Below are 25,972 nucleotides of genomic sequence, written 5' to 3' on the forward strand. Positions count from 1 at the left end.
TGAGCACAAAAAACCTAAACGTTGAATAGTTCATTCTTTATTAAAGACCAAAATTGTAAAATTTCCATCTATACAAAAGACTAAAATGAGTGAGGATAAAAAAAATCATGGGTCATTTTTAAATGTAGAAAAATAAAATTAAATATTTACAAAATATAACAAATACTTCTCTTCCAATTTGACAACAATCTACAGTTTTACAACAGTCTAGAGTTTCTAGCTTACCTGTTTTGGCAAATAATTTTTCAAAGTGCTCTATTTTTATACTTAATCCGCCCCCTCCCCCTCTGGCTCGCGCGCTTTTTCTCTCGATCTCTCTCTCTCACGCTCACTTCCCGCGCCGCCGTCACGCCCTGCTGATCGTCGAACGCCACCGCCGCCTCCGTCCAACCGCCGAACGTTGCGGCCCGAGGATCCGCCGGCGGTGGGCAATCTTTTCTTTATTTTCCATTCTCTCTCCCTCTCTCTCTCTCTCACTGTCTCTCTGTGCAGGCACCACCCACGCCGCCGCCGCCTTGCTAGTCGCCAGTTGAAGGCGCCGCCGGCATCCGTTTTGTTGGCTGGTAGGTGGTTTTGGAATTTTGGGTTGTTTCTCGAATAAATCTTGAATACCCATTGGGTTTTGGCATGTTTTTTTTATTTGCCCAGAACATTTGGGTGTTACATTGGAATTTTGGAGGATTTTTAGGTGCCGTCCAGCAGCGGTGAAGGCATTTCGGCAACACGTTTTGGTGTGTTTTAAGTTTCCAATTACTTCTGAATTCATTATGATTATGGTAGATTGTACCCTAAATTTTAAAATTTCACTGTGCTCAGAGTTGGGTTGTTCGTTGAAGCCAGAAGACTGATTTTGGTGTGAATAGAAGTTGGGTAAATTTTCTAAGCACTCTTGGTTCGAGTTGTTGCCGGAAGGACTTCTTAAGTGAAATTACAGTATAAGTTAGGCCCAAAAGATTGAGATTTGTTTATTTTATGTTGTAGGTTTTACACAAGGGTCTATGCAGTGGAAGTTTATTTCCTCATACTTGGCTTAATTTTGAGGATAGTGACGCTACTACTAGAATGGCTAGAGACATGCAAAATTGGTATGATAATGTTGTTGGCCTTGTCATCTCGAGTATTAATGTGGTGAATGTCGACTAAACATGGCTTCTTACGTGTTTGAATAGTTATGAATGATAGCCGCGTCCAGGATGATTTGTGATTTTATGTGGGATCTCATGCATTTGCGTATTGGCAAAGTTCTAGAATGGAATGGCTAAGTTTTATGCCTAGAATGGCAAACTTCTAGCCTGAAATGATTAGGTTTTGGTTAGGTTCGACTAAATTTTAGGTCCCACCCGTTTAGAGATTTTCAAGCTCATGATTGGATGTGATTGCATAGTTTGACCCCAATCGTAGAGTTACTTACCGAGTATTTTTAATACTCAACATTTTCTTTTTAATATTTTTTAGAAAAAGGCGAGAACGTACTAGGTGGTTGACGAGGTGATTTTTGACGGTGCCATAGGACTAGAGTCATTGCTTCCGCTTGTTTTCATGTTTTCAAGATGTTGTTTTGATTAAGTCTTTGAGTTAGTAGTTTGACACTAACCGTTTTTCATTTCATTAATGTTTTCAGGAATTTCATTCTACTATTTTGTTGGCATACATTAAATTGACTTAGTGATGTTTTTATTGATTTCACTCCTAAATTTATTTAGTTAGGAATTTTTATTTTAAGTTAAATGACAATTTGGTCTTCGTTTTGAAATTGCATGTATTTAGTAACGACCCTAGTTCGAGGTATAAAAAATTTGGGTCCTTAAAAAATTTTGGGGTAAAAGAAACATTCATGGATAGAAGAAAACAGGGGAGAACCCCAAACACCAAAAGGTGGTTACAGAAGAGATCACCAATTATTGACTAAAAAAGATAAGTTTAAATGAGTGAATGATGCCTAGTTTTACGTTACAATAAAGTAGTAGACAAAACTAGATCCATAAAACAATTAAAAGAAGAAAAAGAGTCGGTGAAAAGCTGTCTGTTCCTTTCACCTCACAAAGTCCAAAAGAAAGCACGAAAGACAGTCAACCAAAACCATCTTCTTTGTACCACCAAAAGGATGACCCCCCAACAAGGAAACCAAAATAGCAGCAAAAGGACAATGCAAAAACAAAGGGACTGAAGATTCAACATGTCTGCGACACATGTGACACCAAGCGGGAGGAAGAGACATGTAAGGCAGTCTGCGCTGTAATCGTTCAGCAATATTGATGGTAACCCAACTAAGCTCCCAAAGAAAGATTTCATTTTTTTTGGGATAACCATCTTTCCATATCACTGAATAAAGGTCAATCAAAGATGGATCTATTGCACCCACTAAATCAGTCATAAGAGATTTAATAATAAAATTGGAAGATGGATCAAGCGGCCACAACCAAGAATCAGAAGAGGAATGCAATATAATAGAAGCCAAAATTTGTGATAAAGAAGCCCATTCAAAAATCTCCATCTCAGTAAAATTACGACGTAAGTTCAAATCCCAAGCATTAGTATGTGGAACCTGGACATTAGCCACCGTTACTTCTTATTGCGGTGCAAGATGATAAAGTCGTGGATACATGATGGATAGAACACTATAACTAAGCCAAGAATCATGCCAAAAAGATGTAGTAGCACCACCAAGCCGACAACAAATACGAGCATCAACTAGACTAGTATACCGACAAATAAACCTCCAGGGAGAAATGGAAGTGGGCTGAATGTCATACGTGGAGTAGTGTTTTGCCACAATAAGATTCTGCCATAACGCATCATGCTTTGATAAGAACCACCAAGTCCATCTTGCTAGAAGAGCAAAATTACGATGCTTGAAATTCCCAATGCTAATACCACCCAAAAGTTGAGAGCATTGAGAAATCACCTAATTCACATTGTGCATGCCACTATCACGCCAAGAACCCTCCCAAAAGAAGTCGCAAACCATCTTATCAAGGCAATTAATGACAGAGGATGGAGCCCTGAACATAGACAAGTAATATGTAGGGAGGTTAGAAAGGTTAGCCTGGATGACCATGCCATGTGTTTGCCCCTTTAGAAATGTAGGCATATCCAATTATGAAGTTTATGCCAAAATCGCTCCACCATCGGCTAGGAGAGATAGTTGGTTTGGTTTTGTCGATTTTGGGGTCAACCAAGAACCAATCCAAACTAATTGGTTTTATAAAAAGATCCAAATCAATGTCCAATAAAGAAAAAACCAACGGATCGGTTTTTATTTGGTTCTCGGTTTTTGACATTTTCATTTTTCTTTCAAATTTTTCTTTCTATTTCCAACTTTGTTTTGAATGGCCTCCTTTTGGCTAATTTAAAATTAGAATTGGGTTCATTTCTTTGTTTATAGATTGAAATTGCACATTTTTTTTTTAATTTTTATTTTTTTCTTGGCACTTGCTAAATAAAAAACATAAACACTCCATAATAATTGGTCTTTTTTTCCCCCCCTAAACAATAAATATATATGCACCATCATAATTAAGACACTAAAAGAAACCTAATGTTGGAGGTTATTTTTTAGAGTATATATACCCTTGGTTCGGTTCGAGTTTGATTGGTTTTTCCAATAAAAAACCGATCTAAACCAATACTTTATGGTTTTCTCCAAATATAAACCAATATGTCCAATTATATACTAAAAAACCAAACCAAACCAGTGGATTGGTTTGGATTGGACTGGTTTTTCGGTTTTTTGTTGCACTCCTACCACCAACTGCCAAAAATTAACTGAATTAGAGTTGGCACCCAAAGGAAGCCCTAAGGAAATTGTTGGCCAGAAGCCCCTTTTGCAGCCAAAATAACTCAATAACCATTCAAAACCAAAGTCAAGAATATGGATTTCAAGAAGCTCACTCTTGGCAAAATCTTAGGCCCATAAGCACATTCAAAGATACGAACAACATCAAATAAGTTGTGTATTTCATGGTGCTCAACAATGGAAAACAACAGTGTATCATACTATCATGAACAAACTGCTCATCATGTTGTTTTCGTCTAAATAAATTGTTTCAATGATGTTCCTAATATCTACTCGTGTTTTCTATAAACTTTTTCTCCTAGTTGGTCTTGAGTTTGAGTTATCATGCATGAAGTAATGGCTCCAGTTATTACTATTTTTTTTCCTGATTAATTTGTTTGAATCTTTTGTTTCCTCGTTCTTATGTTTCAGGTTTGAACCTCATCCTGCTCCTAAGCCCCGTTGTGGTGATAGGATCTTAATAGTGTTTGGCGTTAATCATGGGGGTGGAATTGGAAAAGGGTCAAGCTCAGTTGCACGATATGGAGGGTGTTAATCTCACAGATGCGCAGTTAGTTGATTTTGTTAGGGGTTTTCTTAGTTCAGTGTCACTGGTATTGTTCTCTTAACATCACTATTGGTCTTTACTTAAACCAGAGAACATATGGCATTTGAATTTAGAATTTCACTCTGTTAGTTTATTATTTGGGTTGGATATGCTTCCAAATTCTCACTGTTAATCATGTTGTTTTTTGAGGAATAACTGTACTAACCTTACAATAGCTCTTCCATTGGTGTAGGGAGATAATGATGGGTATAACCAGCTTGTTGGTGTTATACACCACAAGGACCGACTAACCCCCGAAGAGGTTGCCTTGCTCGTGGTATGTCCCTTACATCACATCTGTTTTTGACCAATGATAAGAGATTTAATTTCGTACTAAATACTATCTAATTTGAATTCACTTGATGTTCTTAACAGACATGTTTGAAGGCACTATCTGGAGCAGTTTCTTGTATAGATATCGTTCTCCATGAATCTCTTCTTGCAGCAGTAAGTTTATCACTGAATCTCAAGTCATTATCCTGGAATTTCGTTGTCGTAATGGAAGTTCTTTCTCAGATTTTCAAAAGGAGCTTGTGGGATTATGGACGTAACGTGATGGATGCCCTGATTGAACTGATAATTTCCCTGGTATGCGCATTTATGATGATAGAACTCTTAACACTTTTTCTCAAGGTTCACCTAATAATTCCAATATCTTGCGACTTTTTGTCTATTCAATGTTTCAGGCCGTTTCAAGTGGAAAATATGTGGATTCATGCTTGGATATGCTTGTAAATAATTTCATGCCACCCTACTCCTACAAGGATTTCCTGAAGAAACCACATGGGCTTACCAGAAAGGATGAAGTTCTTTCTCGAGTGCACACAGCTCTAAAAGACATCTTGGACTTGGTGCCTCTTGCACCCTTGAGATTAGAGCAGATAGTTGTCCATAAAATGCAAAGAGTCTTTTTCAAAGAATCTGTGAGTTGAATTTTCATGGACTAAAAGTTGCCCCAGAAAAATCCAAGTGAAAATTGTGTTTATTTCTCACTGACGATTATTGTTATTTTCATCTTTGTAATGTTTCTTTAAAAAGAAAAATATTGCTAATTTTGGTTTTTTATTTTTCTATCATCCTTTTCGTTTCATGACCATCAATTCAATGACTATTGGAAGTTTGGTGTGAAGCCGAAAGCCCATTTTTTGTTTGAATGCTTTCGCACATTGAAGTATATTAGATGGCAAGATTTATATCATTAAAACACCCTACCAGATATAGTTCAAACTAGAACAATGTCTGATTATGATTTGTAGTTGAAATGCAGTGTCATACGATCTTTGAAGTTTGTACACTAGATGCTATCATTAAAATACCCTACCAGATCTTTGCAGTGTCAAACTAGAACAAATCTAGTGTCATATATACACTAGATGCTACATTTGTACAATCTTTGAAGTTTGAACCTACGAACTCTTCTTAAATTTTGTGAATAAATGTGTTCATTCAATCTAGATAGCTGGGCCATTTAAAGAGAGGTATCATAAAGATGGTTACATTTTCAAAAGCCCTCATCTTGAAATTTTTTCAAAGAGAGACATTGTTTTGATTTCTTTTTGGAACTTTTTTTTTAAAAACTCGCCAGTCTTTCTTCAAAACATTTGCTTGCACTCTTTGTCAGGAATTTGTTTTGGGATTGTCTTCCACTTACATGTGTTTAACCTCTATGTAGTTGACCACGATATATGTGGAAAGCATGTTGAGGTTGGAAAAAGGTGCAATGAGTGAATTTGTTGGGAGAAAGATCTTAACCGCTCTGGTGGATAAGCTTTTAGATTTGGATGTAAGTCGAAACAAATATTTTACTGCACTGACATTTGTTTATTTGATTACATTATCATTAATATTAACGAGTTCTAACCTTCTGGTAGGTGGAGATTGGGTGGGACGATATCCTACAAGACGATTTCAGTAAAGGAATTTTTGAGATGGAACTTGCAGATGATGATGAAACTACAGAAGATATTAATGAGGCTTCTAGTGAGGTATGATATTTAATATCTAGGTTGGATTAAAAAACTTAAATGTATAAAAAAAAGGATTTTTCTTCAACAAGTTGTAATGTATTGTCTTAAAAAAAAAAAGTTGTAATGTATTTCATCTCTTTCTTAGCTTTTCTTCGTTTTAATTTGGAGAATTGTGGTAGAGAATCAATGTCTTAGAAAAGCTATCGAGGCTTATGTCTTGGGGCTTACCTCTAGACAAGACTGTAACATCAAGCCTTGAGATGTACACATTTGTTGAACTAGAAGAGACTCCTTGGTAAAAACACATCGAGTCTTAAATTTTTTACACCTTGTGTAATGATTAGAAGAATAATTTGATTTCTGTCATTCTTTAAGAATATAGAGGTTTGTTGTGAAAATTTGGACTACTACTACTTTTGGTAACGTGACTTCAAAAACAATGAAGACAATAAATTATAGTTTTAGTAGATCGTATTAATGATAATAGTAGTGATGTTATAGGCATCATTTTAAAATATTTTTGTTTAAGTGGCAATTGACAGGATGAATTTTTTATACATTTATGACTATCATTTTTAACAATACTTGGTCATACCAATTTAAAATGTTTTTAACTAAATTTGAGGCTTACATCTTACCTCTTCAAGAGGAAAAGCCTCGAGGCTACCTTTTAGTCTTTTAAAGCAATTTGGCATTTGATTCATTATACGCATTTATGTTCAAATATTAGCCTTCTAGTATATGAAGTAATGGATCTGAAGTATATTCCTTGGCTTGAAGCTAATTGTCTTTTGGGTCTACAAAGTTTATACTCTAGCAGAATCAGGTTTTTAACTTACATTTGGACTTTTTTGCCATACATCTCAGTACTTCTTTTAATTCTTGCCGTTATTTGCTTGGCTGAGTTAAGTTTATTTTGCTAGCTTCCAAGAGAACTAAGTCGTAAGAGCTTAGGTGGAAATATAATTGCTGAAACGTTAGATAGCTTGATTGTTCTAACATTTGAACATCTTGAATCATGTGAACGTGATGGACGATTGAATGAGGTACCTTGTGTAGTTTATATAATTTTCCTTTTTTTGTTCTCAATTTCTTTGTTTTATCTGCAAGTGAGAACTTTTTCCATGTTCCTTTAATGTGGAGGTTAGGTTTTTGACGTTTTACTCCTATCATTCCAAAGAACTGTTCTGACTGCTTACAAGTCTAAATTCGCCCAGGTAATTAACATGTCATAGCCATAATTCTCAATATTTGCTATACTCTGGTTTAGTGGGCTCTCATTTTATATCTGTTTTTGTTTTTTTTGTTTTTTTTTTTTTTGGAGATTGAATGACTTGCTTTTGTTGCTTTTTCTTGGCAGTTTGTCATTTTCTATGCTTGTGCATTAGATCCTGAAGTTTGTGGTGCGAGATTTGCCGTTTGGCTAGCAGACATGTTTGTTTCCTGCAATGATCCTCCGCTTACCAGGTATTAGAAATTCATTAGAAAGCGCTCTCTCTCTCTCTCTTTTTTATTAAAAGTATTGTTTCCATTTAGAGGAGGAAAAAACACACACACATACTCCTAATTTTGTTAGTTAATTTTGCCTTTGAAAGCTATGTGTCACTAGCATTTGAAAGCTTCATAAAAAGATCTGAATGGGGGATCAACATTGTTAATTTTGCCTCTGCTTTTTACAACACTTGCTTTGCTCATTTCTTGTCCATCTAGTCGTAGCTATTTAAATTGTATCTCGTTTGCAAGGCCTTACTCATCTAACAAATCTACTACTAACAAGTGTGGGGGTTGAGTTTCTCTCTCTCCTTCTGTCTCTCTTATTGTTATTATTTTATTTTAAGGTTTTAAGGTTTATGGTTTTCTTTTAACTATCTTTCTAGATATATATCAATAAAGAAAATAAAAGAACTCTCTCGAATAGAAAAATTTGCACCTGCATGAGCCTATGAAACTTGTACTGCTGTAGAGGTTTAAATGATTGTGATTTGAGATGGGAAGAAAGCAAGTAGTTACGTAGGAATTCTATCTGATTTATGTCAATAGTCTAGTAGCCTTGTACACGAAATATAATTTTACATCATCACACTGTCTCACGCAGTAGTGGTCCCTAGTTTGAACCTGGGCTTAAACGCATGTTTTCATTTTTTTTATATAAAAATGAATTTAAATAATATATTTTTTTGAGCCTGGTTTGATTTTGAGCTCAAACACGTTTTTCTTTGTTTAAATATAAAAATGAAATTAAATAATATATGTTTGTGGTATTGTGCAGGGATGAAGGCCGTTTCATATCTTGCAAGTTATTTGTCTCGTGGGAAGTTTCTGTCAACCTCTTTGGTTACTATTATATTGAAAAGGTTAACTTGTCAACTTCAACTATGTTTCTGTGATGAAAAATATGAAACTGATAAAATTGAAGTAGGGAGGGTAAATACGTGTGGCTCTAAGTGTAGTTTTGCTTCTCATTTTTTTCAGACTGGTGGATTGGTGTTTAGAATATGGCAAAACACTGGATGTTGACCCGAACCCAAAGGCTCATAAAGTATTTTATTCTGGTTGCCAGGTATACAATTCTTGGACTCCTTTTTGCTAGACTAAGATACGTGGGGTTTGTTGAAAAATGAGAAAATAATGATTATCATTGAACGATAGAAGAAGGTACACAAGATTTACGTGGAAAACCCTAGAATAGGGAGAAAAAATTACGATATAAGTGTTCTTTTATTATTGTTAAGGTGTAAACAGACGGTAGAAAACCCTAATACAGAAAAGGAAAAAACTAGGGCAAAGTAAAAAGACTAAAATGTCCTTAGGGCTAATACATAACAACCCTTTATTTTTCAATACTCCCCTTCAAGTTGGGGCGTAGATGTCAATTAGACCCAACTTGCTAACACAAGAATCAAAGCTTTGCCCGAGTAATCCTTTGGTGAGAATATCAACAACTTGTTGACTAGAAAGGATGTAAGGAATACAAATACTGCCACTGTCTAGTTTTTCTTTGATAAAGTGTCTATCGATTTCCACATGTTTTGTCCTGTCGTGCTGTACAGGATTGTTGGCTATGCTTATGGCTGCTTTGTTATCATAATAGAGCTTCATAGGAAGATCACTGGCTTGATGGAGATCAAACAGAACTTTCTTCAACTAGATTTTTTCACATATTCCCAGACTCATAGCTTTGTATTCTGCCTCAGCATTGCTTCTAGCAACCACATCTTGCTTCTTACTTCTCCAAGTAATAAGATTACCCCACACACAAACGTATAGTACCCAGAAGTCTATTTCCTGTCTATAACAGATCCTGCCCAATCAGAGTTGGTGTAAGCCTCAATGCATCTTCTGTTAGTTTTCCTGAACATCAGACCCTTACCTGGAGTAGTTTTTAAATATCTCATATTCTGATTCACAGCTTCCATATGTTTTTTGTAAGGTGCTTGCATAAACTGACTCACTACACTGACGGCGTAGGATATATTTGGTCTAGTATGAGATAAATAAATAAATTTTCCCACTAGACGCTAGTATCTCTTTATCGATAGGAACTTTGTCAACAGAATCTCCCAGCTTAGCGTTGAATTCTACAGGAGTATCAATAGGTCTACAACAGTCATACCTGTTTCTTTCAGTAAATCAAGTGTGTATTTCTGTTGAGAAACAGAAATCCCCTCTCTTGATCCCACCACTTCCATTCCAAGAAAATATCTTAGTCTTCCAAGGTCCTTAATCTCAAATTCCTCAACCATTTTCTTTTTAAGCTTGATAATCTTAGCAGCATCATCTCCCGATAGAACAATATCGTCTACGTACACAATAAGAACAACAATCTTCCTGATATTGACCTTTTTGTGAATAAGGTGTGACTAGAGTGTCCCTGAGTATAACCTTGGGACTTAACAAAGATAGTGAACCTGTCAAACCAAGCTCTCGAAGACTGTTTCAAACCATACAAAGACTTCCTGGGATTACACACTTGATAGTCGAATTGAGCTTCAAAGCCAAGAGGACTCATAAACTTCTTCCTCTAATTCACCATTCAAAAAAGCATTTTTCACATCAAGTTGGTGGAGAGGTTGATCTTTGGTAACTGCTACTGAAAGAAGAACCTGAACTGTGTTTAGCTTCGTATAGGAGAAAAAGTTTCTAAGTAGTCTATTCCATAGGTCTGAGTAAACCCTTTAGCTACCAATCTGGCTTTGTACCTGTCAAGAATTCCATCTAACTCATACTTCATAGTAAACATCCACTTGCACCCAACTATTTTATGCCTTTTAGGAAGAGCCATACAATCCCAAGTATTATTTTTTTCTAAAGCTCTCATCTCTTCCATGACCGCAACCTACCATTCAGGAACTTCCATTTTCATATGTATATTGTTTGGTATCATTACTGTATCCGGGCTAATAGTGAAAGCCATGAACTCAAAAGATAAACTACAGTAAAGTAGAAAGCTATGCATGGAATATTTAGTGCAAGATCTGGTGCCCTTTCTCAAAGCAATGGGTATATTAAAAGATGCATCATAACTCTCTTTTTTGTTAGACCCCTTATTGGTCAGTTACCTGTGGCAAAGTCTCATCCACTGGTATTTCTCCTAATGACTCATCACTACCTGCAACTTTGTCATTCTCTGGAATTAACATGTTAGTTTTGTCACTCTCAATTACGTCACACATATCACCCTTGATACAAACATCAGTATTATTAGAAGTTTTGTCACTCTCACCCACATCACACATATCACCCTTAACACTAACATTAGTATTATCAGAAATAGGAGTACCTTGAGCTGGTGCTGGTTCCGATTCATGGACCGTAGCCAGAGAAGCAACAGGTGGCACTATTTCCTTTATGAGATTCTTCCTGTAGTATGTTATCCATGGAACTTGTTTAGTAGGTAGGATAGTATCATTCGTACCCAAGATAGGTTCGGGAAGAAGGTCCATAGGAGTTAAAGATGTGGACCAATTAGTCTCTTCATTACTATTCTCCCCTTGAAGAGGACTAATAGGAAAGAAAGGTTTATCCTTGAGGAATATTACATCCATAGAGACAAAGTACTTCTGTGAAGATGGATGGAAACACTTATAAACTCGCAGGTGAAGAGGATACCTGACAAAGACACATTTCTGAGCACGAGGGGTAAATTTAGTGCGGTTAGGACCATGACTATGGTCAAAGGCAGTGCACCCAAACACCCAAAGAGGAACATCAGGAATAAGGCGAGTGGATGGGTATGACTCTTTGAAGCATTCAAGAGGAGTTTGGAATCGGAAAACACGGGAAGGCATCCGGTTGATGAGATGAGCTGCAGTCAGAACAGCATCCCCCCCATAAGTAAGAAGGAAGAGAAATAGATAGCATGAGGGATCGTGCAACCTCAACAAGGTGACGATTTTTCCGTTTAGCCACCCCATTCTGTTTAGGGGTATAAGCACAGGAGCTTTAATGGACAATTCCTTTAGAAGCCAAAAATTCATGAAAGGTGTTATTAAAGAATTCATGGGCATTTTCACTACGAAGGATGACAGTTTTGGTGTTAAACTGAGTCTTCATAGTAGTATAAAATTGTTGGAATATCAATGGTACCTCTGATTTATCAATGAGAAGGAACACCCAAGTAAGACGAATGTGATCATCAATAAATGTCACAAACCAACGCTTCCTGGAAGAAGTAGTGATGTTTGAGGGACCCCAAACATCACTATGGATAAAGATTAAATGGCTGGGAAGGTTTGTAAGGTTCGAAAATAAACCCAATGCTGTTTAGCATGAATACACACATCACAAGACAAAGAAGAGATATCTACATTATGGAATAAATGAGGAAATAAATACTTCATATATTGAAAATTTAGGTGACCAAGATGAAAGTGCCATAACATATAATCTCTTTCAGAAGTTGAAAAACAAGAAGATAATAAACCAATCCTATAACAATTCCTAGAGGAAGCATCATCATTAAGGGAATAGAGCCTTCTATCATGTTGGGCAATGCCAATCGTTGTCGCCGAGCTTAGGTCCTGAAAGAAAACAGTATCAGGTGAAAATACAACTTGACAGTCCAAATCTTTAGTGATCTTAATGATAGACAACAAATTGTAAGATATTTTTGAGACATGCAATACATTTTGTAAAGTTAAACCCTCAAAAGGAGAGAGATGACTCTTTCCTGCAACAGGAGTAAAGGACCTATCTGCAATCCGAGTTTTCTCATTACCAACGCTTGAAAAATATGAAAGAAACTGATCAAACGAGCTAGTTAAATGATTTGTAGCTCCCGAATCAAGAATCCGTGGTTTCTAACCATTAATACTAAGGAGGCTGAAGGACTGAGAAGTACCTGACTGGGCAATAGCACTGACCTCGACAGTACCAAAGTCATTCTAGTTATTCACCTGAGATTGAGACTGTGAAGCACCATTTGTAGAATCACTCACAAGTGTTCGGCCAGGGTTTGACTTATCGTTTTGATGATGGCGTCTGCCATTCAGAGGTCGACCATGTAACTTCTAGCACTGATCCTTAGTATGCCAAGGTTTCTTGCAATGTTCACACACTGGAGGAGGTTTACTATTTTGCTTGTCACCATCAAGCCCAGATGATTTTACGCTAAACACAGCAGAATCAATGGTAAAAACAATAGGATTGTTCATAGCACTCGATCTATCTTCCTTTAAACGAACCACAGAGCAGACTTCCATGAGAGAAGGTATCGGTCTTTGTCGCAGTATTTGATTGCACACTGTATCAAATTTGGAATTCAGACTAGCAAGAAAGTCATAAACGTAATCAATTTCCTCAATTTTTGGATACTGAATTCCACCATACGGATAGTTCCAGACAATTTCATGACATAGATCCATCTCCTGCCAGATTAGAGACAGTTTATTGAAATAGGAGGTAACATCCATTGTTCCCTGTTTGCATTCATGGACATGTTTACATAAAGTGTATAATCGTGATGCGTTTTGCGTCTGCCTCTTAGATTACAGCTTCTGTACTGCATCCCAAATATCTCGAGCAGTTATAGCATACAGTAAGGTCTGTGGCTCCATACTATTATCTAACAACGAGCGAAGCAAGGAGTCTTCTCCTTTCCAATGCACTCTTGAGGATCTCCGGGTCTAGGTCTCGGTATCTCACCAGTTAGACACCCAAACTTGTGGCACCCCTTGAGGGCCATTTTGATAGATTGAGACCAAAAGAAATAATTCTGGCCATTCAGCTTCTCCCTTATAATGAAACCTGTAAAATTTCCCATAGATCCAGACAAAAAATTTGTTGTAGGTAAAGTAGGGAAAGTAGTTACCGGATTCTCTGAATACATTGGTAGACCGGAAGTTAAATCTGAGTTTACGGGGTTCAACTGAAGATTTGTGGAAGTTCCAAAAGTTGCCCTAAGAGTTGCAATCTGTTGTTGAAGGTTAGCTAATTGCTGTTGGACCATCATTGGAGATAGACTTACTGAACCCGTAGCACCATGGCTGGCCAGAGGAGACTGCACGTGGCTGGTAGTAGGTGACATGGCTGGTTGCTGTCCACCGTGAAAGGATGAAGATTCCCTTGTTTCAAAAGTGTGCTTATGGTCGTTGACATTCGTGCGATTGAGGTGGCCGGTGTTTGGGTAGTCAGCGCCAGGGAAGCCAGCGTTAGGAAGGCTGGCGCTCGGGTAGGGGAGCATCTGCAATCGCCAGTCAGCATCTGACGGAACCAACGTTGAGGGAGTTGGTAGCGGCTGGAGGTGTGGCGGTAATGCTGTCGTCTGACTGAGGAGAAGCGAAAGCGTCGTTTGGAGGTAGCAATCAACAGCTGCTTGCACGACGGCAGCGTGGATTGCATCAACAATGGTGGCGGCGGCTCCACCTGTTTCAGCAGTGATGGTGTCGCCAACTGCTATTGTTGGTGAAGGTCGAGGAACCAACAATTGATTTTTGTCAATGACGAATAGGGTTTCGTCACCATGTTCTGATACCATATTGAAAGATAGAAGAAGGTGACATAAGATTTACGTAGAAAATCCTAGAACAGGGAGAAAAAACCACGATAGAAGAGTTCTTTTATTATTGTTCAACACATACAAATATAAGAGGACTAAGGTGTAAATAGGCCGTAGAAAACCCTAATATGGAAAAGGAAAAAACTAGGGCATAGTAAAAAGACTGCCCCTTAGAGCTAATACATAACCGCCCTATATTTTTCAACAATTATGTTTCTCGAAGTGCTGTTATTTGTACTTTTCAGTTATGATTATGATGACTTAGATTTTTGTTTTTTAAACTCGGAAACAGATTCGACTGATATTAACAAAATTCAAAACCCCTTCATGGAATTATTTGAAAACAATCCAATTGGAAGATTTTAAAGAGTATGAGTAGTCATATAACCACTCTGGGAAGACAAACTCTACAAGTATAGAAAGGATTGGGATGCCTAACAGTCTCCCACACCATGCATCACGTAGGGGAGAGAATATAAATCTTGACAAATCCATTTTCCATCTCCAATTGGACAGCTCTTACTAACCATTTATTGAAGTATTTGGCTTATGGTTTTGATTTGTGTGACTTGAGGATAAAATCATATTTGGTGAAGGGCTTGCTTACCTAAACTATGTGTATTGCTAATTTCACTGGTAGGGAACCACCTGGACACCAAAAAAGACAACTCATCTGATATGAAAATTGTCAAATACTTATTATTAAAAGGAGCCAAAGGTGTATATTATTAGGCTCCCGTTATTATGGAAAGTAGACAACGATAGAAATGAATTCTTTAATCCTTATGAGCATCCCATTATGGAGGTGTAGGTGATTGCGATGCTTTATGGAGGTGTAGGTGATTGCTTATAAATACAAGTGGAATGAAACTCATTGGTGGCCTTCTATGAAAGGATCTCCTTTGTTTAAAGGCCATTGGCTCTAGATCATGAAAAACATCCTCACTTCATAGGAATGATACATAGTTAGAGTGGGTTGTGGTCCCATGGAGATAAAACTTGGTTTTGGAAGGACAAATGGTTGGTTGACTTGGCTTTTTTGAACAAGTTTCAACAAATCAACGTTTTATATTAAATAACAGGGATGACGTGTTTGTGTGGTAGCTGGAAAATGATGGCTCCTTTTAGGTTAATTCTTTCTCTCCCAAGGCTCGTTGTGAAACAAATAGCTTTGGAAAGGAAAAAATCTGATCTTATTTGGTTATTTTTCTGCTTCTTTGTGGTCCTTAACTTCTAAATTCTTGTGTAATTATAGCCTAACCCAAATTTATGCTCTTCTTTTTGTAAGTAATGTGGAGATGCCTCATCTCCCCCCCTTTTTGTGTCTGTCTTTGATAATGAAAGTTATGTTTATTAAAAAAAATCTTCTTTATCATAGTCATTTTTAGTTGCTTTTGAATGTAAATCCTTTTCATTTTTATTTTTACTTTGATTAAAAGCCTGTTATTATTCTTTTTAGAAAAGTCCATTTTGGAGGGATGTAGTATTTTTCTCGAACTTTCCCACTCCAACTCCACTAACATGGGAAAAAAATTTAACCTCTATGATTATTGTTATCTAAATTCCTCTCACTAAAAAAGCAAGGGGTTATGGCAAACCCTAAAATGGCTTTTTATCTATTTACTTATATTAGTATTTTAAATTCTCTATCGTTGGAACCTAAAGAAATAGAACTGCACTTTGAAATATTGATTCAATTCTAACACCTTGAATTGCTTCGAGGATGAATTTCATGGATGTTTGGTCAATTAGAAAATCTGCGTGGCAGCAGTTTTCTGTTTACAAGATTTAGAACCTTATTTTAATGATTTATTTTCCACAGGCCATAATGTATGTGCTTTGCTTCCGGATGAGGTCCATTTTGGAGATTCCACGTCTGAAGTCACAACTTCTGCTTATTCCTATAGGTCCAGTCTTGACGCATAGATTAAGCCCACTGAAGGTGGGTAATTGGTTGACCCCTTGATCTTTGGTGGTTTTCGTTTTGTCATAAATCTGTCTGATAGTTGTTCCTTGTCCTTGAAATCAATGTTTGTGTTCTGAAAACTGAGTAACTGTATGGAACTATGGGATGGGCATCTTACCCATGCATTAAGTTACAATTGTTTGGAAGTTTACATTTTGGCCTTGGTGCTTTACATTTCTAATTCGTAATTGCAACTCCTCTCCAGTGCCTCATAATCAAATCCACAAATCTCGGCTTTCTGCTATTGTAGTGATGGTGTGTTGTTAACCTCCAAAAAGATTTGACTACTTTCTGAATCTCTGTTCTGTGCAATTTTCTTATATGCATATTATTTTGGCGCCTTTTTGTTTAACAGGTTTGCCTACCATCTATCGTTGAGGAATTTCTTCGGCAGGCAGAAGTTGCTAATTTATTTTCACCATCAGAGACTTTTATATTCAATGGTTTGCTGGAGTCTGAATATTCTCAGACTTTTGGTGGGATAGAAAGGCTCGACATGTTTTTTCCGTTTGATCCTTGCTTATTGAAAACATGCGACAGGTTTTCACTCTTAGTCCTGATCTCCTTTGTTTCCTTTTTAAGACAACAAAGGATAGATAGATAAAACCATTATAAATTTGGATACACGCAGAAGAATTATAAAAGGCCACATAGAATTGCAAGTTAAAATCATTTTGCCTGCCTATTACGGGTAGATTGCTTAATATTCGAAATGATTGATTGGAATGAGTGAGAACGCTTGAGAACTTGAAGGTGTAATAAATAAGAATGTTTCCTTTGATTGATTGATTGATATATATATATATATATTTATTATTTATTTTTTTTTTTTAAAAAAATTATTAACTCATGCTTTGTTATTCCACTTGGTTTATGAAGATATCTACGGCCACATTTTGTATATTGGTCGATGGTCAGACCTACCTACGATGAAGAAGAATATGGAGGTAGCAGCGATGAAGATGTTGCAGAGGTTTTTCCAGATAGAATTGAGGAAAACCTTATGGACGATGAAGCAGTGGCAAGAAGCTACGACGACAGAGATTTTGATCTTGATGAATTTGATTCTGCATTAAATGAAATGTCCATCACACCAAGAAATTCTCTTCAGTACCGGCGAGATTTTGTTCAAATGCCCTTGCAAATCCGACCCACGATAAGTCCAGAATCTTTGTGATAAAAGATATCAGTTTGAATAGTTAACTGGAATGGAAGTATGAATGGCTGGGTTGGCATATTTCCATGAAGATATTGATTGCAAATCTAGGTTGGGTTTTTGGGGCTTGTCTTGTTTGTTTAAAATGTATAATAAATAGGTGGGTTGGAATTGGTGTTGGTGGGGTTCAGTTTTTTTTTTTTTTTTTTTTTTTTTTTTACCTCATTCCTTTTTCTAGCTTTGAATATTGCCTTTGCTTTTCTTTACGCTCCAGGCTTATAATAGTTGCAGTAAGTGATCATATACAGCCTAATTTTGTTCACCTCTAAGTGATATATATGTATGAGTATGACTGGTTAGTGAACTGTCTTTCCTCTATTGTGTTTCTGATGAACATTTTATAAACCACAGATAAATAACTCATATATTAAAGCTTGCTAACTTAATGTTATTGTAAAAAAGATAACATATACACATAAACGTTGAATAACTCGATAACTTGACTGTTTATGTTTATATAATATACATTGTCTATGTCAACGAAATTGTGTATAGAATATTTACCCTTCATTTCGATGTTATTACCTTCACTAATTATTTATCGAATGTGAATTTTATTTATAATAAAGCCTTAGTGTAAATAAAAGAACATTATATCATCTGTCTGTAATAAAAATGTTGAACTAAATCAATAATTTTGTCTATTAATAGCTATTCTTTGTATAAAAAAAAACAGATCTTTTTTAATATTTATTTTCTACCCATTTGCAATTTTTTTTTCTAGAAAATTGTAAGATAATTGAGCTCATTTAAAATTATAAATGGAATTATAAATTAAAAATGTTCTAAAAAATATCCACAAGAATGTCAATATACATGTGTAAAAATACAAAACCACAGTACTTTACAAATATTCATCAAGTCAAGCAACAAACAGTAGACTATAATAAAGATTTCTTTGAACATAGAACTTATGAACCTAAAACTAGTTATAAAAAGTCTGATCGATTAGAGCATACCTTTTGATTATGTTTGGAGTGAATGGAGGTTGAGACAGTCCACACGTAGGGAGGCATACTAGAGGTGTTGCCTAACAACAACATTAAAACGTTAATGACAGATCTTAATTGGAATATAAGGAAGGAAGGAAGCATACCTTGTGTAGGGCAATCAGTCATTTGTTTACTACCTTATATGAATGGAAAAACTTTGAAATTAGAGGTGGAAGAAGGAAACAAAAACATTGCAACAGCCAAACCACACATATGAGAATGTAAATCGGTTTAAGAAAAAGTTGAACAAAGAAAGAAAGAGTAAGAAAGTTGGGAATAGGGGTGTACCAACACCGTGTATCAGAGGAGGTTCTGGAGAATTCTAAAAAATATAAGGAGGAAGTTGGGTATAAATAGAAGATAAAATAAGGGTGGTTGGTGGGAGAGTTTGGTGCACTTAAGTGCATCTAACCTCAATAAGCTCAAATAGTAGCTTCATTGAACCCATAAGAAAGAGAGTTAGCTTAAACATAAATAAAGTAAGTAATGGTCAGATCAATATTAATTGGGTGGTTGAATTAAATACAACATAATATCTCACATGTAAATGGACATAAGAATAAAGATTAGAGGGCCTTTGGATTTGGTATAACTCTTTCATTGGAACAAATCCAACTCCAAACAAACAAAATAAACAGTTGCAACATTTGTAAAACTGAAGTTCAATTTCAATGTATGAAAACTAAATTTAGTTGAATACTGAAGACATTTTCAATGGAACAAAAAATAGCCATTGATGAGATGAAAAATACCAAACAAATTGACTATGTATGAAGGAAGAAATTACAAAACAGTCCACAAAACAGAAGGAGAAACAAATATGCAATAATTTGAAACGAAAACAAGAAAGCAAAGTTTTTAATCTAATTACTGAAATAAGTAAAATCGAATATGAAATTGTACTAAAAAATTAGGAAAAAAGATAGAAAACAAACCTATTGTAGGGTGGATTGAACCCTCCACCAAGCTCCAATAACATGGTCAGTATCCCTTACCAAGAATTTACTCGTCGTCCAATTTTGATGGAAAAGCAGAAAAAAGGTCAAGGGAAGGACACATGATTTATTATTGAAGCGACAAGAGAAGATATGGGAAAAAAAGTAGGGAAGATAGAGACGAAATAGAAGAAGAAAGAATAGAGACAAAGAAGTAAATAGAATAGAAATGGGAAAAAAATAACAGAGATTTGGTTGTAATAACATAACAGAAGTGAAAACAAGTTATAAGATGTTGGGATTGGCATCCTAATTCCCCCATAGTCTCGTAGTTTGTAAACAGTTTGTACACATTGTTATTAATAAAATAAATGTTATTTTATTTGCATTTACTCATATCCAATAAACTAAGATCCGTGGTTTTTTCAGGTAAACTTAAGCATGTATGTGAGACATACAAGTGGATCATGCCTTAAGTAATAACCTAAAAGGTTTCTAGTATAAGGATAAATGAGGGATACCTTATTCTGGTGACACTACGGATACGACCCCCTTTGTAGATGGTTACAAGTATTGTAACATGCTACAAATGGTATGATCCTGACCATTCATATGGAGACATTTGAGTGGGGGTGTCCTATACAAAGAGTTTGTATAAGATCGGACCACGAGATGATTAGTCTCTTTATATAACGCCGTTGATAATTGAGACTTACATATCACTAAAACGACCATAGGTGACTAACCTTAATCCTGAGTGTTTTGGGAACTCTTGTCTATGAAGGCGATCCTTTGATTAGTGTGGGTGAGAGTGGTCAGATTGCCAATTCAACAAGCCTACTTTTTTTAGGATTTGTCTGATTGGGGAGTTGGAAACTCAGTTATATAAGACGGAATTCACTTTTTCCCCGAAGCAGGGGTAAGTAGTTAGCTTGCTCCCTTAAGGGCTGATTCCGGGTCTTGAACATAGTGGCCACATCCTCTCTTTGGAAGAGAGGACCTAGTCATAGTAGGACTATGACTTATTGTTCATTAGAGGGATCAGTGGTACTTAAAGAGTTAGATGTAACTACAGGGGCAAAATGGTAAATTGGTTTAAACTGTACTTACGAGCGATTTGTGAAGGATTATCGCACTGTTGATTCGTTAATATGGACACAGAAATATATCTGTAGTGAGAAAAGTGCAGCTGTCGGTCTTTAGTGGAGTGCTCGACAGTTAACGAATGGTGGATCTCGTGACTAAAGAGTTTAGTCAGTTATTCACGTACCGTTGGAGTTTTAAGCTACAGGTTCATAAGGTCCCCTTGGTAGCTTAATGAGTTCAAGTTGAGAATAAGATTTTGGGGTTAGTTTGAAACATTCAAATTAACAAGAGGAAATTCAATTATATGTGATATAATTGGTGTAATGTATGAGATACATTAAGTGGAGGAATTAATGTAAATATAATTTACATTAAGTACCATAAAATAGAAAAAGAACTATAGTCTATATGTTCCATGAGAAGAAATATTAAAACTATAGGTTATAAATATAATATGATAAGTTGGTTATCATATTTACTTATAATATATTAATTATATGATAATTAATTTATTTTTCTCTAATAATTGATTGAATGGGAGGTTATTGGAAGTTTTATGGTAACTGTGAGATAAAAGGAAAATTATTTTCCTAAATTTGAGAGTTGCTTCATTCAGAAAGTTCTCACGGAGACAAGCTATCAAGTGAAAGAGTTTCACTAAGCGATAGTGTTGACAAAGACTAAACGATCGTGTAGAGTTGACTATACGATAGTCACTCAGCTAATAATAACTACATGATCAAGTAGCAAAGTCTATGCAATAGGCTTCAGTTTACTAAACGATCGAGCACATCGTCTATGCGATAGACTAGTTTTTTATCTCCCACTTGCTCGATCGTTTACTCGATTGTAGACCTCCAGTCTCTTCCTTAAGCCAAGATCATACAGAACCCACAACTCCTGGATTCTCACACCGAGGTAACCATTGTGGTGGTATCCTTACTCAGTTCGTGAATCGAGTTGGACTCGATTGGGTTCGAGGAGCTGTTAGCTGTGTTCGTTGTTCGTGCTGTTGGTGTTTCTGTTCGTTACGTTCGAGTGTTACTGTGGACGCATTGTATTCTGAGCGAGGGATTCTTGAAGAATGGTTCTTCAAAAATATACATCCTCTATCCCTTGTATCATCGTATAGCATGTTGTAATTTCTATGGTTGCATAACCTGTTAGTTTCTGTTTGAGACTGTAATTATTTGTGTTCAATCTGAATGGAATTTGGAACGATCTTTCCGCTGCTCATGAAAATTCTCTGGTTTGATTTCCTTCATAAGAGACGAAGAATAAACACATATAATGATCAAAATAAATAGTACATACACGAAGAAGAAGAAGATATTAGCAAGAGAAAAAATAATAGGGCAAATATAATTGATAACTGGCAATTACGACAATTTTAAACATCTCTATGTTATGGAGGGAACTCGTTGCTAACGACTGTAGTGTTGGGGTTAATGCCCTAAAGTCTCGTGTCCTATAGTTTGTAAACAGTTTGTACGAACACTTGTGATGTATAATATATGATATTTTACTTCACTTCTTGATTTTGCTTAGTTGAATGTTTTATTTGCTTTACCACAACCAATAAACCTAAAATCCCTGGTTATCTTTATGTAACTTAAGCATGTATGTGGTGACATACAAGTGAATCATGTCTTAAGCGATAACCAAACTGGTTAGTAGTATATGGATATAGGAGGGAAACCTTATCCCGGTAATGCTATGGATGTGGCCCGCTTTGTGGAATAGTTATAAGTGTTGTAACTTGTCACAAATGGTCTGATCCTGATCATTCGTATAGGGGGCATGCGAGCGTTGGCGTCTTAGTACAAGACCTGACCACGAAGTGTTAATGTCTCGTTATATAACATCGTTCATGATAGAGACTTCACTTAACTAGGATGACATAAGTAACATGACCTCAATCCTGAATGAGTTGGGAACTCTTGCCATTGAGGGCGGTCCTTTAATTTGTATGGATGCGAGTGGCCAGTTCGCCGACTCCAACCTACCACTTTGGGGTTTCGTCTGATTTGAGAGTTGGGAACTCAGCTACACAAGATGGAATTCATTCCTTTCCCAAAGTAGGGGCAAGTAGATAGATAGCTCCCTTAAGGGCTGATTCCAGGGCTTGAACGATGTTGCGCCACACACCTTCTCTTGGCCCAAGAGATATTCACACATAGTTGGACTATGTTGTATTATTCATTAGAGGTATTAGCGGTACTTAAGAAGTGAGATGTAACTACAGGAGAAAAACGGTAAATTGGCCCAGCTGTACTTACGAGCATCTGTGAAGGTCATCGTACTCATGATTGGTTATATCCGATGGACACAAAAATATATATGTGGTAAGAACAGTTCAGTTGTCGGTCTTTAGTGGAATGTCTGGCAGTTAACAAATGGTGGATCTCGTGGCTAAAGAATTTAGTCAGCTATTCACGTACCGTTGAAGCTTCGAGCCATAGGTCCATAAAGTCCCCTTGGTAGCTTGGATAAAGTTGAGAATCAGATTTTGGATCAGTTTCAAATGTTTAAATTGACAAGAGGGAGTTCGATTATATATGATATAATTGAACTGGTTAATTATATATGATATAATTGACTAAATGTATGAGATACATTACTTTGGAGGAAATTGGATATAAATATGTTTTATATCAAATAGAGGAGAAAATACTATAGTAGATATATGATATTAAACTATAGGTTAAGAATATAATATGATTATATTCATTATTTAATTAATTAGGCGGTTATGAGATAATTGGCCGAGTATTTCTCCGGAATCGTGCGAAAGTGAGAAGATCAAATTCAGTTCTTGTAACTGAAGAATAAAATGAAAATTGTTTTCATTTTTGATACATGAAAAAGAATGCAAGAAAATCACTCACGGTGTGAATTTATACGATCGCTTAGTGTTGAGGGCCTATGCGATAGCGCCCATCGTCCTAAACGATGGCACACCCGCACTAAACGATCGCCCGGGATTTCTAAACGATCACTTACCTTTTCTAAATGATCGCTTAGTGCGCTGAGCAGACCTAAACGATCACTTACCTTTTGCTAAATGATCGCTTAGCAAAACCTACACGATCTTATACCTTTTTCTAAACGTCAAGCACCCGACTATACGATACTCTTCTCTCACTTGCTTGTACGTTCTACGCGATCGCTTTTCCTCCTTCCCTCTACCAATTCCATCAAAGTCCATCCTTTGGATTCTCACTCCGAGAATACCAAGGGCTTCGAGTGGTGGTGTCGCCCCCAGCTGCTGTTAATTCGTGCGATGCCGATTGTGTAGACGACTGTGGTACTGGTAGGCAACTGTTTGTTGGACGATAAGAAGCGTAGAGGAGTTCACTTTCGTTGGACTGAGTTTGATTGAAGAAAGTATTCAACTGGTACGTTTCTCTCAGTCTTTTGTATATTATCTGTTAAAGCATGCCTGTAATTAGTGTTATAATGCATATCTATTTGTTAGAATGTATGTGTGGTAATTATGTCACAATGAAATCGGAAAGATCCGCTTTCGCTCATGGATACTCTTGTTTAAGGGTTCCTTCACTTAACACATATAAGTTATTTTCCAGATATGCTGAACAGATCTCAACTCCATCTTTATGAATAAACACTTTATTCAATTGAAAATTAAGAGTATATTTACACTGTATCAAACATTTTACAGAAATTAAGTTCCTTTTCAACTCAGGAACTACATAAACATTATTTAACCAACCTCTAGCTGCCGCTAGGATCTAATCCCCTGAAAAGAAAAACAAACATGATTAGTGGCGCCGGAGTCAATAATCCAGGCAGAATCATCATTCTCCACTAAACAAGTTTCCAAAACTAGTAAATCATATTGGCCGCCTTATTCTCCTTCAACCAGTGAGGACAATTCCTCTCCCAGTGCTCGTCCTGGTTGCAGTGGAAACACTTTCCCTTGTCAACTGACGCCAGACACCTACCCTTCCCCTTCCCCTTCCCCTTCCCCTTACCACCTATCTTCTTCTTCCACTTAGTAGTGTTAGAAGTAGAAGGTGCAGACTTTGTTCCTGAGGTTGAACCTCTATGGAACGTCTTTGAAGATGAAGCAACATTTATCTCACCTCCTCTCTTTTAATTACTTTTTAGCAAGGATTGGAAAGTCTACAACTCGTTGAGGAGAGTTGTAAGGGTATAGTCGACTTTATTAAGAATCACATTGCTAACAAAGTGCAGGAAGCTATCCGACAACGAATGCAGGTTAATGCTAATCTGGCTGCCCTCATCGATCCGAGACCCATTCATCTCCACCACATTGAAGTGGACCATCATGTTAAGCACGTGTTCATGAACATAGGTGCCTTCCTCCATTTTGGAGTTGAAGATGCATTGAAGGGCCTCGTGCTTAAGCTATCCAGACAGTTGTCCAAACATTCCTCGCAAGGACTCTATAATCTCACGCGTTGAAACCATAGGCTCATGCTTCTTGGCTAAAATGTTGTTAAGACTGGCCAAGATATAGGCTCGGGCCTTCTCATTCGCCCGTGTCTAACGCTCATAGGCCTCAAGAACATTTCGAGCGGCGTTAGGAGGTGGAATAGGAGAACACTCCTCCATAAGGTTGAACATGAGATCATCGATGATCAAAATTTTTGTGATTGTATGTTTCCAACTAGCATAACTCTCACTAGTCAGTTTATTGGCACTAAGTAGAGCTAATGTAGCGGTGGCCATATTAACGTTGCTAAAAACAGAACAAACTTAATAAGTCTATGCAATACCACATTTTAACACCAATTTTAGTTTTAGCAAAATAGTTTCCAAGTACCCTAAGTGAAAAAGACTTCTATTTCGCAATGATGCCCCAGCGAGGCAGGACAAACGTCACCGTTCATATCTACTAGATCTACAAAAAGATAGTCATACAAAGAAAATCGAAGAAGAGAAACGCAAAGTTCAACAAGAAAATGCAAATATAGAATGAAATCAGGAGAATACAACTCATACAAGCCAGAGGAAAAAATAAGAGATGAGATGAAAGAAGACGAACCGAACGGCAAAAGAAGGGAGAAGATGAGAAGAGAGAGAGAAACAAGTGAGTAAAGGGGAGAGTAATGAAAATGCATGATGAAAACGAGTCGAAATGTTGGAGAGTAAATGATGGGTTATTAAACTCACCGTTTTCTTTTAATCAGCCAAACAAACACCGGGTGGGGCTTTTCTAACTCTCTCAATCTTTCAAACGCCCCTGAAGTGTTTTTTATCTTTCAAAAATTATTCACTGCTCCATATGCTTTGCTAAAGCAGTGGCTTTGTTTGACTTCTTCAAATCTTTGCCAGCGTCAACCTATGTGATCAAATAAAGCTTTAAAATCCCATATGCTTTTCTATCTCTATAATGCTTACACATCAATTTCTTTGAATTTTCCCAGTGTATTCCCCAATTGTAC

The 25,972-nt window shown here is 36.6% G+C and overlaps 1 protein-coding gene and 1 long non-coding RNA gene across 2 annotated transcripts; one reads left to right on the forward strand and one right to left on the reverse strand.

Annotated features, from left to right (window-relative positions):
• The first annotated feature begins 277 nt into the window (after positions 1-277).
• Positions 278-17,796, forward strand: LOC120088133 (uncharacterized). The gene is made up of 20 exons (XM_039045220.2): positions 278-424; positions 493-563; positions 649-731; positions 817-870; positions 982-1,085; positions 4,208-4,389; positions 4,576-4,659; positions 4,758-4,829; positions 4,899-4,970; positions 5,069-5,305; positions 6,055-6,165; positions 6,254-6,367; positions 7,273-7,395; positions 7,498-7,566; positions 7,710-7,815; positions 8,619-8,703; positions 8,822-8,909; positions 16,168-16,287; positions 16,667-16,851; positions 17,191-17,796. Exons 6-20 carry the CDS (start codon positions 4,276-4,278, stop codon positions 17,486-17,488), a joined length of 1,878 nt encoding a protein of 625 aa, XP_038901148.1. The 5' UTR covers positions 278-424; positions 493-563; positions 649-731; positions 817-870; positions 982-1,085; positions 4,208-4,275; the 3' UTR covers positions 17,489-17,796.
• LOC150033392 (uncharacterized) lies at positions 16,750-18,762 on the reverse strand. The gene is made up of 3 exons (XR_016524039.1): positions 18,624-18,762; positions 18,487-18,557; positions 16,750-16,884 (listed from the first exon to the last, which is right to left on the reverse strand). It is a non-coding gene; the product is annotated as an uncharacterized LOC150033392 (long non-coding RNA).
• Between the last annotated feature and the right edge of the window lie 7,210 nt (positions 18,763-25,972).

The sequence above is a fragment of the Benincasa hispida genome, chromosome 10 (genome assembly GCF_027475165.1).
Source record: "Benincasa hispida cultivar pf3 chromosome 10, pf3_genome.v1.1, whole genome shotgun sequence".
Lineage (NCBI taxonomy): Eukaryota > Viridiplantae > Streptophyta > Magnoliopsida > Cucurbitales > Cucurbitaceae > Benincasa > Benincasa hispida.